Source organism: Culex quinquefasciatus, chromosome 2 (genome assembly GCF_015732765.1).
Source record: "Culex quinquefasciatus strain JHB chromosome 2, VPISU_Cqui_1.0_pri_paternal, whole genome shotgun sequence".
In the NCBI taxonomy this organism is placed as follows: domain Eukaryota; kingdom Metazoa; phylum Arthropoda; class Insecta; order Diptera; family Culicidae; genus Culex; species Culex quinquefasciatus.
In genome coordinates, this window is record NC_051862.1 from 204,534,955 (window position 1) to 204,547,062 (window position 12,108).

The 12,108-nt window shown below is 37.5% G+C and overlaps 2 protein-coding genes across 2 annotated transcripts; both read left to right on the plus strand.

Moving 5' to 3' along the window:
- Nucleotides 1-1,063: 1,063 nt before the first annotated feature.
- LOC6034360 (ejaculatory bulb-specific protein 3) lies at nucleotides 1,064-5,590 on the plus strand. Its single transcript, XM_001844626.2, has 2 exons — nucleotides 1,064-1,187; nucleotides 4,657-5,590. The coding sequence occupies exon 2, from the start codon at nucleotides 4,681-4,683 to the stop codon at nucleotides 5,059-5,061; it is 381 nt and encodes a 126-aa protein (XP_001844678.1). The 5' UTR covers nucleotides 1,064-1,187; nucleotides 4,657-4,680; the 3' UTR covers nucleotides 5,062-5,590.
- Nucleotides 5,591-10,624: 5,034 nt separating this feature from the next.
- LOC6034359 (ejaculatory bulb-specific protein 3) lies at nucleotides 10,625-11,346 on the plus strand. The gene is made up of 2 exons (XM_001844625.2): nucleotides 10,625-10,823; nucleotides 10,899-11,346. Exons 1-2 carry the CDS (start codon nucleotides 10,625-10,627, stop codon nucleotides 11,210-11,212), a joined length of 513 nt encoding a protein of 170 aa, XP_001844677.2. The 3' UTR covers nucleotides 11,213-11,346.
- Nucleotides 11,347-12,108: the final 762 nt, after the last annotated feature.

Below are 12,108 nucleotides of genomic sequence, written 5' to 3' on the forward strand. Positions count from 1 at the left end.
GTCATCGCGCACCAAGTTCCCGTTTTGAGCCGGGGCCAAATTTTGACAAAATTCGATCAATCTTGTTTTATTTTCAATATCTTTCTCCACTGTTTCGATAGAACCGATTTAAGTCACTTCATCAATATTCATTAAAAGTTAAAGCTGCATGGCGTGACATCTGGGTTATTCGCGTGCAACACGACTTTTCGAGAAGAACTCGAGGTTCAGTTTCTTTTTTTTGTGGAACTCGCTGTCAAACCCCATGCTAATCCGCCACTGATTCCGTTTGAGGGGAACTGACACTTTTTTTTCGAAGACAACGTCGAGGAACCAGGTTGAAGATCATGTTCTAATGACGTGTGCGCGGCGGATGTTTATCTTTTTAGCCGTTCACTAGAATAGCGTTTTAATTACCCTTGGTCGCTCTCTCGTTCGCAAAGCGGCTCGGACTTAAGTCGTATCTGATTAAAACGCTCTCTCTCTCTCTGTTTCTGAATTTTAGAGCACGAGAAGAGAGAGCTTTCAGTATCAGATGACGATCGTGAGTCGTGAAAAAGGCACTGTCAAAAAAGTTGCGAAAAATGTGTGAAAGGGGAGCATGAAAAGTTTGATATCGCTGGAATTGAACTCAGTTTCTTCGATTGAGACGTGAGAGCGAATGCATCTTGCCGTCAGGAGTAAAATTTCAATTCAATGGTTATTTCCATGTTGTAGGATATATTTCAACGGAATTGAACATCAAATATATATGACAATTTTATTTCTTGCAACAGTATCAAAATCTGGGGATTTGTCATCGGCCTCCGTAGGCTGTCGTGAAACACAAACAAAACCGGCATCTCGAGAGAGAGAGAGAAAGCTGACGAAAAAAAGAGTCAACAAAACCTTCTGTTGTTTATCTCGCCGCCCGACACTCTCAACTAGCGCCCGAATGCAACCCGACCCGACCCTTTGGGTCCGAAACCCTGCCCTGTCCCTCCCCCACGCAGCAGCAAAAAAAAACGGCCAGTTCTCGAGGGAGTGAGAGTCGGCGCGAGAAGCTTTTATAACTTTCTGTGTGTACATATATATAAACCCGAGGTTGATCCGGTGTTAATCACAGTGTGTTGTCGCCAACCCTAAGTGGACGAACGGGTTTCGATTTTGAGGTCTGCAAAGTTGATAGCTCTTGAAAAGTGCAAATTTTAGCTGTTTTTATAGTACCGGTAAGTTCGGTCGAGTGATATTTGGGTGAAAAGTGTTTTGAGTGAATCGGGTTCGTCGCTTTGAATTTAAAGGGGTAAAGCAAGTCTCTTTGGCCAGAGAGTAAAAATTTTCAGTTTAAAATGTATTGCTAATTTTTATTGATTTTTCAATGTTATTATCCTCCTAAATAGGAGAAAGATACTATTAAGTAAAATAGTTTAAGTTTTTTGTGTCATGTGTTTGTTCATTCCTTCATTTATTCCTTCAAAGTTATTAGATAAACTTGTTCTTTGAATAGACATTGAGCATTAAAAACTTCAGATTGTTTAAAATTTGATTATCGGAGAAGTATTGGAATAGTATTTGATCAATTTATGTTAACATAAGTGTATAAATGTAAAAAGTGTTCAAAAATATATTTTCATTAACATAAAACAGGCAAACGATACTGAAAATGGTTGTAAAATAAGCCTAAAATAATCAAGAGAAAGTCAGAAAAGTAAGCAAAAAGTGTTAAAAACGAAAAACACAAAATGAGAGCATTCAGAAGTTGCTCGAAATGACGTACTAAAAAGAAAAAAATCTCAAAAAATAATGCTTTGGAGGGTTCAATTCCTCTTCTAAGCTCTGAAAGGCTTTTACAGTATAATAAAAAGTTTAGGAAATAAGACAACTACGCTTTTGTTTGAAAATTAAAAGCTTAAACATTTTCTTCTGTTTTGGTATTTTAATGTGTGAAAATTGAATTACATAGAATAAAATAAAGTTTTCCTGGTTTCTAATGAAACATTTAACACATTGGTTCTGACAAAATATCTTTCAGACAAATTTTGAGTCTAAAAAATTAATTTTACAGCATATTCTGAGTAAATTACAAAATCAGTTGAAAATTTCAGTTTTTCATGTAATTTAAATTTTGAATTTGAAATTGTGCAGTCAAATTATCAAAAATCATACAATATTTTTCGTGATTTTGTTATCCCTTTGCAACCTAAATTTACGGAAAATAAATTTTAAATCAATTATTGTCATTCTGTTGTTCTAAAATAAATAATTGTGTTATTTTCTGGATGATGATTCCTTGCATCTTGTTCAAATATAAAATATAAATTAAATCAAATTAAATTAAATATAAATTTAATGGCGTAACTGCATCAAAATCAATGTTGTTCCCAGATAAAAAAAAAAAAACAAAATTTGTAATAAAATGTGTAAAATTACCAATATTCCATTGTAAAGGCACTTTTTCAATTGTACTAATATTACATAATGAAACATGTAATTTTAAACCTACACATTATAAACCATTCAAACTTACACATTTTTTGTCGTGTACATAAACCAAAATAATGTAAACATTACGTCTGGAAATTACGAAAGATTTTTTGTCAAAAAATTAGAATTTTAAATCACGAACTGATGAAAGTCTCATCAGTTTCTGTTGAATTTAAATTTTTAAACATTATTTAGGCTAAATTTTACAAAAATGAGGTTATACTCATACATTCAATTTTTAAAAACTTCCAAAACTTGACGTTTTTGCTCTTAAATAATTTTATAAAATTAATTTTATTGCTGTTTCCATCTTAATTAAAAGTTCTCTTCTTGAAATCTCAATCTCTTCTCTTTTATTTCAAGAAAATCTCACAAATGAGATATATTTCTCCTATCCTTAGGGTTATTCTGTATATAGAACTCAGAAACAGCAAATTTAAATTAATGTTTATCATGATACATAAAATGGTTCTTCAAATCACGTAAAAAAGGCATATTCCTTTCCGTTGTAACCAAACGGCCTACTCTCCATTGAAAAGAATAACAATACTGAAAACCCGAGCAGACGGAAATAACTTGGGAATAACAATATTTGATATTAGAAAATACTAGGCCAATAACATTTTATGTTATTTATAACAAGATTTGTTATTCGTCGTTATGAATATTTTGTTATTGGATTGTTATTGTAATAACAAACTTATAACATTTTTGTTTATTCTTCGAACAAATCTTTGTTATTATTTTTTGTTATTTTAACATCTAATCCGATCATCCCAATAACAGTTTGCGGTATTCTTCCATAACAAACAATGTTATTCCAAAGTTGTTTTGGCATTCAATCAATATCAGACCAATAACAAAATATGTTATGATAACATAAAGTGTTATTCAACTCTCATGCAAAAATGGATTTTGCAAGAATATTCCATAAGGTTTTTTGTTATTTTAACAGTATTTGTTATTGAAATGGCATGAATTTTGTTATTACCGTCTGCCCGGGAAGTACTGTTCAACATTCATGTGAGTGCTGAAAATGTTATCGTTACAGCACATGTTTCGAGAGTCATACTTTTTGATACTGTTTTGGAGTTTGACACTCAATTTGACGATGAATAATCGTATTTTCCAGAATTGGAATAACGTTATGTTCAACTCGTTGCAAAGCTAGATTCTTCCAGCATTCATCGTATTAATTCAACTTGGTAAACCTCTTGGATAAATTTATTGCAACTTGTATTTTTGAAAGATTTTTTTGGTTTGAAAACGGCTTAAAATGGGTTAGGTAAAAATCAAGTTTCAGTCTAAGGTTAAACTTAATCTTAAAAATGGGTTATCCAACGTTGACGTCAATTTAGCAAACAATTTTCACACCTTAAAATTTGTCACATACCATGAGGTGTGAACAAATTCGCTCGTCCACTCTGACTGCTAAGTTTTGCTCGCCGGTTGAGATTTCAAAGTGTTTACTTCTTTTTTGCTTTTCACACGTCAGGAAACGACCATTAAGCCTCATGGTTTTGAAACGAGGTAATTAAAACTGCCGGAATAAGCTTGCACTAAAGCATTCAGGGTTTAGATCCGATGTCACGTCAAACTAGTTCGCAGTTGTAACGGTTCTTCGAAAACCGACCTCATGATATTCAAATTGGGCAGACCAGTTTGGTGTCGCCAAATTGACTGCTGCTGGTACAGCGAATGTCGCTGATTCATAGCCACGCGCGTTGACAGCGGGTCGTCTGGGATCGTTGATTGAATGCTGGGTTTGGCGTATCGCGTTTTTGTGTAGAAGTTTGCATAATTTCGTAGTCATGCACTATGATTGTCTGCTGTGTATGCACCAGTACAAGTATCTACGATTAGAATCAGAAAGTACGGTGATTAGTTCGTCAGCGTTGTGCTAGCTTGTCACACATATATCCATGATTCCTGCTGGGATCTTTTGACCTGAAAACATTGATTAATATCTAAGACAGACAGTTGTCATTAACTTTTGATTTGTTTTGCTTGAAAACGTAAGTTCGAATACAAGATATCACGACAACAACAAGTTTGAAGTTCTGTAGCACGTGTCCTCAAGGGGTTTTCCCCCTTAGCATGACCCACCAGGTCATGTGATTACCGATTGTTTGTCTGTCGCTTTCTATTCCGCGAGTACTCGGGAAAATTAGCAGTTATTAACGGCTTTCGTTTGTTTGTTTGCAATGTTTACAGAACACACACACACATAGCCCCAAGATGAAGCTGTACATCGTCGTTGCGCTGGCGTTGATCGCCGCTGTGGCCGCACAGGACAAGTACACCACCAAATACGACGGCATCGATCTGGACGAGATCCTCAAGTCCGACCGGCTGTTCAACAACTACTTCAAGTGCCTGATGGACCAGGGCCGTTGCACTCCGGACGGCAAGGAGCTGAAGCGGCTGCTGCCCGACGCCCTGAACACCAACTGCTCCAAGTGCAGCGAAAAGCAGAAGCAGGGCACCGAGAAGGTCGTCAACTACCTGATCGACAACCGACCCTCGCAGTGGAAGACCCTGCAGGAGAAGTACGACCCCGACAACACCTACCGCACCAAGTACCGCGTCGAGGCCAAGAAGTTCGGCATCACCGTCTAAGACTGAAGGCCCTCCCTCCCCTCGAACTGTGAATGCGCCTCAATGAACACAACATCCCACGAACAAATCATTCCTAACCTTAAAACTATCAAACCCTATGGTGTCCTCTCTCCTCTTCAACGTCAAGAGTTACGGGCTTTCGACGGTTCGGTTTTGCAACGCTACCCCCCGTAGGGGGTCAACCACCCTCCCTTGCAAGAAGTCCATTCACCCCATAAGAAGTCTGCGATCCGAGAACCAACAACCTCTTCAGGGCTGGGCGTGTGTGAGGCAAGCCATGCGTGTTGCCGCGTTGACACAGTTATTGGAGGTTTGTTTATCCGCAAGGCGATGACTAAGTCCACCGAACCTCACCCCTTGCGCGGAGTGGCTGTTGCCAAACCGACGTTCGATTGTTGAAACGAGAATTATTAAGTAAAGTTTGCTTCTATTTGCTGAAGCGTGAGTTTATCTGAGAGCATTTTTTTGCGAAATGGGTGGTGTTTCCTGTAGACTATTATTTGTTTAAGAAAATAAAAAAATCCTGAAATAAAAATCCCTTTTATGAAAGTCTTATTCGTTTGGTGTTCAGCGATCCGAAATAAAGCCATTTCTTATTACAATTTACTTAGACTTAGGTCGAATTATGCTTACCTTCATTTTTTGTTTGCAGCAAAGCAAAGTCATAGTCAATAAGTGAAGATTTTTTTGGAGAATTCATTATAAGAAACCATGCAAGTCTATTGAATCTTCCTACGTATGATTGATTTCTTGGAGGTTCGATTATATTCGATTATATCGAAAAAAGAAGCTTCTGTAACTTGTCCAGAAATGATCTAAAATTTAATTCCACGATTTGAACAGTATAGATTAGCTCAATTCTTGAAGATTATTTTGAAAATTCTGCAGTTGTTGACTTATAACTCACTTATGCAACGAAATTCGCCTGCGAAGTTTTTTTTTGTAAAAAATATTTGATAGATCATTTCCAACTAATTTTGATCTTCAACTACATTTAGGAATTTTAATTTAAATAAATACAACTAATTAAGATGAAAATAAATGTTTTTTGTTTGTAAACTATTATAGTTGCTTAGAACTTCCATTTACTAGTTTACATCACAGGGCTCACATTTATTTAAATCTGTTTAGTTTTACGATGAACCATTTTCAGCTTTTAACAATAAAAAGTAACTTAATCCACCCACGTGGATGATGCCTTTCTTTCAGCTAACCAAATAAAGGCCAACAAAGTTCAATTCAGATCTAGTCTCAAAAATTATTGAAAAAGTATTGACAGAGTTGCCAAATCTTTAATCTTTTGGACTTGGTCTCTTGATTACCGAACCAACGATTGGTTGGATGATGATTCCGGAAAATGTTTTCGCACAAATAAGTTAGATCCAGCTTCAGAAAGGTTCATAAATATTACTTAAGTGGTTATAAGTTCAGACATGGTTGCCAGATCAACTATCTTTTAGACTCGTTTGTCTTTTTTGGGTAGGTACCCAATGATTTATAACATGATATTTGGTACGGTTTATGGTAACTTACCTTACTTCCGGATATTTGAGAAAACACACTTGTATACATAACTTTTGAACTAATTAACTAATTATTGTTTAGTTTTTGATTCTGAGTCGATAGGTATCGATAGGGTCTTTGAGCTTTATGTAAAAAAATCAGTTCCTCTGTTTTTTTTAAATAGAGTTAGGAAATTTTCCGCTATTTACCTATTTTTTTGGTTTTTCACATTTTTTCGATAAGCTAAAGCAAATGGCAATCAATAAATTATCCGTAAAGTTGGCGGAAAAATGTAAGTCGTCCTTTATAATTTAATATAAAATTAAAATAAAATGTTACAAGTTTTAAAGATCTTTAAAATTTATTTTGGTCAGTTTTCTCTGTTTGCAAATTGCATTAACTATGGGTAATTCTCCGCCAACTCACAGAGCAGTTGCCCCGACCCCTCTTCGATTTGCGTGAAACTTTATCCTTAGAGGTCCCTGATCACGAATCCGAGGTCCGTTTTTTGATATCTCGTGACGGAGGGGCGGTACGACCCCTTCCATTTTTGAACATGCAAAAAAAGAGGTGTTTTTCAATAATTTGTAGCCTGAAATGGTGATGAGATAGAAATTTGGTGTCAAAGGGACTTTTATGTAAAATTAGACGCCCGATCTGATGGCGTACTCAGAATTCCGAAAAAACGTATTTTTCATCGAAAAAACACTAAAAAAGTTTTAAAAATTCTCTCATTTTCCGTTACTCGACTGTAAAAATTTTTGGAACACGTCATTTTATGGGAAATTTAATGTGCTTTTCGAATCTACATTGACCCAGAAGGGTCATTTTTTCATTAAGAACAAAAGTTTTCATTTTAAAATTTCGTGTTTTCTCTAACTTTGCAGGGTTATCTTTTAGAGTGTAACAATGTTCTACAAAGTTGTAGAGCAGACAATTAAAAAAATTTTATATATAGACATAAGGGGTTTGCTTATAAACATCACGAGTTATCGCGATTTTACGAAAAAAAGTTTTAAAAAAGTTGGTCGTCTTCGATCATGGCCGTTCATAGTCACCCGTGACAGACACGGACGACGAAACTAAGAGAAACGCAAAAAGTAACTTTTTCAAAACTTTTTTTCGTAAAATCGCGATAACTCGTGATGTTTATAAGCAAACCCCTTATGTTTATATATCAAAATTTTTGAAATTGTCTGCTCTACAACTTTGTAGAACATTGTTACACACTAAAAATTAACCCTGCAAAGTTAGAAAAAACACGAAATTTTAAAATGAAAAATTTTGTTCTAAATGAAAAAATGACCCTTCTGGGTCAATGTAGATTCGAAAAGTACATTAAATTTCCCATAAAATAACATGTTCCAAAATTTTTTACAGTCGAGTAGCGGAAAATGGGAGAATTTTAAAACTTTAGTGTTTTTCGATGAAAATACGTTTTTCGAATTCTGAGTACGCCATCAAATCGGGCGTCTAATTTTACATAAACGTCCCTTTGACACCAAATTTCTATCTCATCACCGTTTCAGGCTGCAAATTATTGAAAAACACCTCTTTTCGCATGTTCAAAAATGGAAGGTCGTACCGCCCTCCGTCACGAGATATCAAAAAACGGACCTCAGATTCGTAATCAGGGACAAAAGTTACCCCTTAGGACAAAGTTTCACGCAAATCGAAGAGGGGTCGGGGCAACTTTTCCCGATTTCGTGTGAGTTGGTAGAGAACTACCCCTATGTTTTTTGAATACAAAGACACTTCTGATTTTTTTATTAGGTCCTATAGAGTTATCTAAGCCCGCTTACTCTATTGTTGGTGAAAAACTAACTTAATCCACCTATGTGGTTGGTGCCTTCCTTACTCTTTTCCAACAATGGCTGATATGTGATATGATGGGTTTGAACACAAATTTCGTCTAATTTCGTTAAGTTCCGGAATACAAAAAACACACATATCACATAAGGGTTCATAAGTGGCATCATAAGTGGTCATAACTTGAGACAGGGTTGCCAGATCTTCAATGTTTTAGACTCGTTGGAAAGGTCTTTCGATTACCTAACCAACGATGGGTCGGATGATGGATCCGGACATTGTTTACATACATTTAAGTGCTACAAAAAAGTACATAAATATCACTTAAGTGGTCAGAACTCGAGACAGGGTTGCCAGATCTTCAATGTTTTAGACTCGTTAGAAAGGCATCCTGAAACGGAGATGAGATAGAAATTTGGTGTCAATGGGAATTTTATGTAAAATTTTACGCCCGATTTGATGGTTTACTCAAAATTCTGATAAAACGTATTTTTCATCGAAAGAAACTCTTCGTTACTCAATTGTAACAAAAATGGAACATGTCATTTTAAGGGAAATTTAAAGTAACTTTCGAATCTACATTAACCCACAGGACTCATTTTTTCATTGAGAACAAAATCTTGCATTTTGAAATTTCGTGTATTTTTGTAACTATGCAAGGTTATTTTTTAGCGTGTTACAATGTTCTACAAAGATGTAAAGCAAATGGTTTTAAATTAATTAATGATTAGAACAAATTATCAAGAAGTCAAAGTAGTTGGGACAGCGGTTGTGTATGTTTACAGAGTTTGATAGAAATGTATAGTAATGATGTGGACCATGACATGGTTTGCATAGGCCGTGAATGTAAAGTAAAGTTCGTCGATATTGACCATTCAATTTCGGTTCAATTCACGCCATTGGCGAACCATACCGGCTGCCCAAAAGGTGCGTACCTAAATTGCGTAATCTTGCCCAAACAGAAGACCCGAAACGCAAAGCAATAAAACTGGTCCGGACCAAAGTCGCGTGATGTGTGACCGAAATCGAGCCCCAACAGACAGAGAGGGAGAACACGAAACCTTGGAGTCTCGGAGAAAAGATCTGCGAAACGCAAGAAACCGGAAAGTTTTCTGCCTCATGGTCCCCCCACCTCCAACGACGACGACGACTGGCCATTCTGGGTTTCATCGGATGACTTTTGACTTCTTCGTTTCGTTTCTTTATTTTTTCGAATCTCGTTGAAAACGAGACCGCCACAATCGAAAGAGTTCGAAGTTCACAAAAGCCCATACGCGTGTGCTGCCCATGTTCGCATAAATGTCCCATTTGCAAAAACAGAAAAATCACTTAATTTTGAACCAAACTGCATCAATAACTCAAAATACGATCAAAATGCATATGGGACATTTATGCGATCAGGGGCAGTGTGGGGCGTTGAGATTACAAGGAAAGACGGGTCTCTTGGTTGATGGGTTTTCTTGGGGTTGGATTCACCGTATTTGGTTGCGTTTCTGATCGATTTGGAGGTTGCAATTTTTCATTTCGGTTCGCCTTGGGACGCTTCTAGCTGGGGACATATTCAAAAGTTGGGAGAAATCGAAATCAATTAGCATAACTGGTCAAATTGAGTCGCGTGTGCGCGGTGAAATGGCTCACTGGGTTGCGGACGGTTCTGGGCACCTTGGATTAAGGTCCATCGTTTGGAGCGGGTTGTGATGTGGTAGAATACGCTGGAGGAAGAAACTGTGTCAAGCGGTTCTAGTTTCAACCAGTTTTCGGCCTAGAAATTGTGATAGGGCGTTCTTGGTAATCGAAAATTATCTTTGCAATCAACAATAAATTTTTTAATCATCTCAATTTTTAATTTGATTTGTTTCTCAATCAAAAATGTCAATGTCAATATTTAAGGAATCAAAAACACAACTCTTCAATCTGCTGCCACTATGCAAACTGTAGTCCCAATTGGATTCAGTTGACGGTACTCCGTTGTTAGGAAAATAAAAAAAAATTGTTCAAGAAATATTTGGCTGTGAATAATTTCAAACAGTGAGTCATTGCCCTTAGTAAAGTCATGCGAAAAGTATTTGCAAACTTAAGGTGCGCTACAGCAACAATCAGATTCAATTGCATTCACGTGGATCAAATTGTTTCTTGTGATCACGGAAGGCCAATTTCCCCGACATGTTTCCCCCTATAAAGCCAGTTGTGACAAATTCAGTGTCTTTAGTGCTTCCGGATTTGTATTGCTGATAAGATAAGAGATTCAAAAATGTTTCCAAACATTGTCATTTTTGGAGCGTTACTTCTTTGCTGCACCTTGCAGGCAGCGGTCAACGGTGCCGAGTACGACACCAAGTACGACAACGTGGACCTGGACGAGATCTTCCGCAGTACCCGACTGCTAAACAACTACATGAACTGTCTGAAAAAGCTCGGCCCGTGCACTCCGGAAGGCAAGGAACTAAAAGGTAACGCGCCATAACTCATCGCCCATGGAATTGCGTCGGCATCAATAACCTTGACCTTGTTCTTCTCTGCTACAGAGAATCTTCCGGATGCCCTAGCCAACGATTGCGCAAAGTGCTCGGACAAGCAAAAGGCCGGCGCCAGCAAGGTGATCCACTTTATCGTTGAAAACCGGCGGGACGACTTTGGTGCCCTCGAAAAGCTGTACGACCCGTCGGGAGAGTTCCGCAGGAAGTACCTGGACGAGCAGATGCACTTCCGGCTACACCGTGAGGAAGGCGGTTCAGCTGCTGCGGAGGAGAAATCGCCGGCAAGTGAGAGTGAAGCCACGACTGAGGAAGCTGCTGCGGCCGCTCAAGATCACGGTCAATCGGCCGAGGGTCGTCGATAAATGATGCGTCGGATGGGTTAAAGACGCGTTATAAAATAATGATCATCATTACGGGTGGGGGACGTTTGGGGTAAAGTGGACTTCAGTGCGTGCTAGCGTCTTCTTCTTCGAATAAAGTAATGAACTCAGCGCGAGATGTGTTCGTTTTTCAGTGAATCCGAACTCGCACGGAGGTGGACCTCAGGTGACCCCCACGGGCAGCTCACCTTAATGGCTGGCCAAATTAAATTGTTATTGAGTAGGAAAATTGCAGACCGGCGGCGACGATGCGTCGTTTTTCGTGTACAATTTATGACCCACAGAGGAGAAGCTTAAATGCGATGGCGGCGGCTTTTGAACCTAGCCAATAGTGGCCAATTTGTTATTGTTGTTGTTTCTAAAATCGAGTGAGAAAGGTAACGTTTAAGGTCCCTCATTTGTTGGTTACTATGCATGCTGGTTGAGGTGATGAGGATCGGGTTTCTTGCTTGTTGTGAGAGGAGAATCAAGTCACCTTTGATGGGTTGTAGCTTGTCTAGAGAAGATGAGCTTGGGCTATAAGCCTTAAAGTAGGCAACACCTACACATGGTTTGTTTGGGCCAGGGTGGAGCTAACTGAATATTGAAGTGATAATTTTATGTTTTAGAAATCAGTTTTTTTAGTTGTTGATTTATTGGTTACATCTGATCTTTAAATTTGTTTTGTTGAGCACATAGCACATAGCACATAATAAACCATTTTTAGAAAAAAAAAAAAACACTTCGTATAGTATGATTGACAAAAATCAAATAAAGATTCACAAGAGATTGAGGATATTCATCAAAACCTTATCGAAAATTTACATTTACGGTTTTATCAATAGTGATCACGATTACTTAAACATGACGTTTTCTAAAGAAAATTTTCTATAAATTTG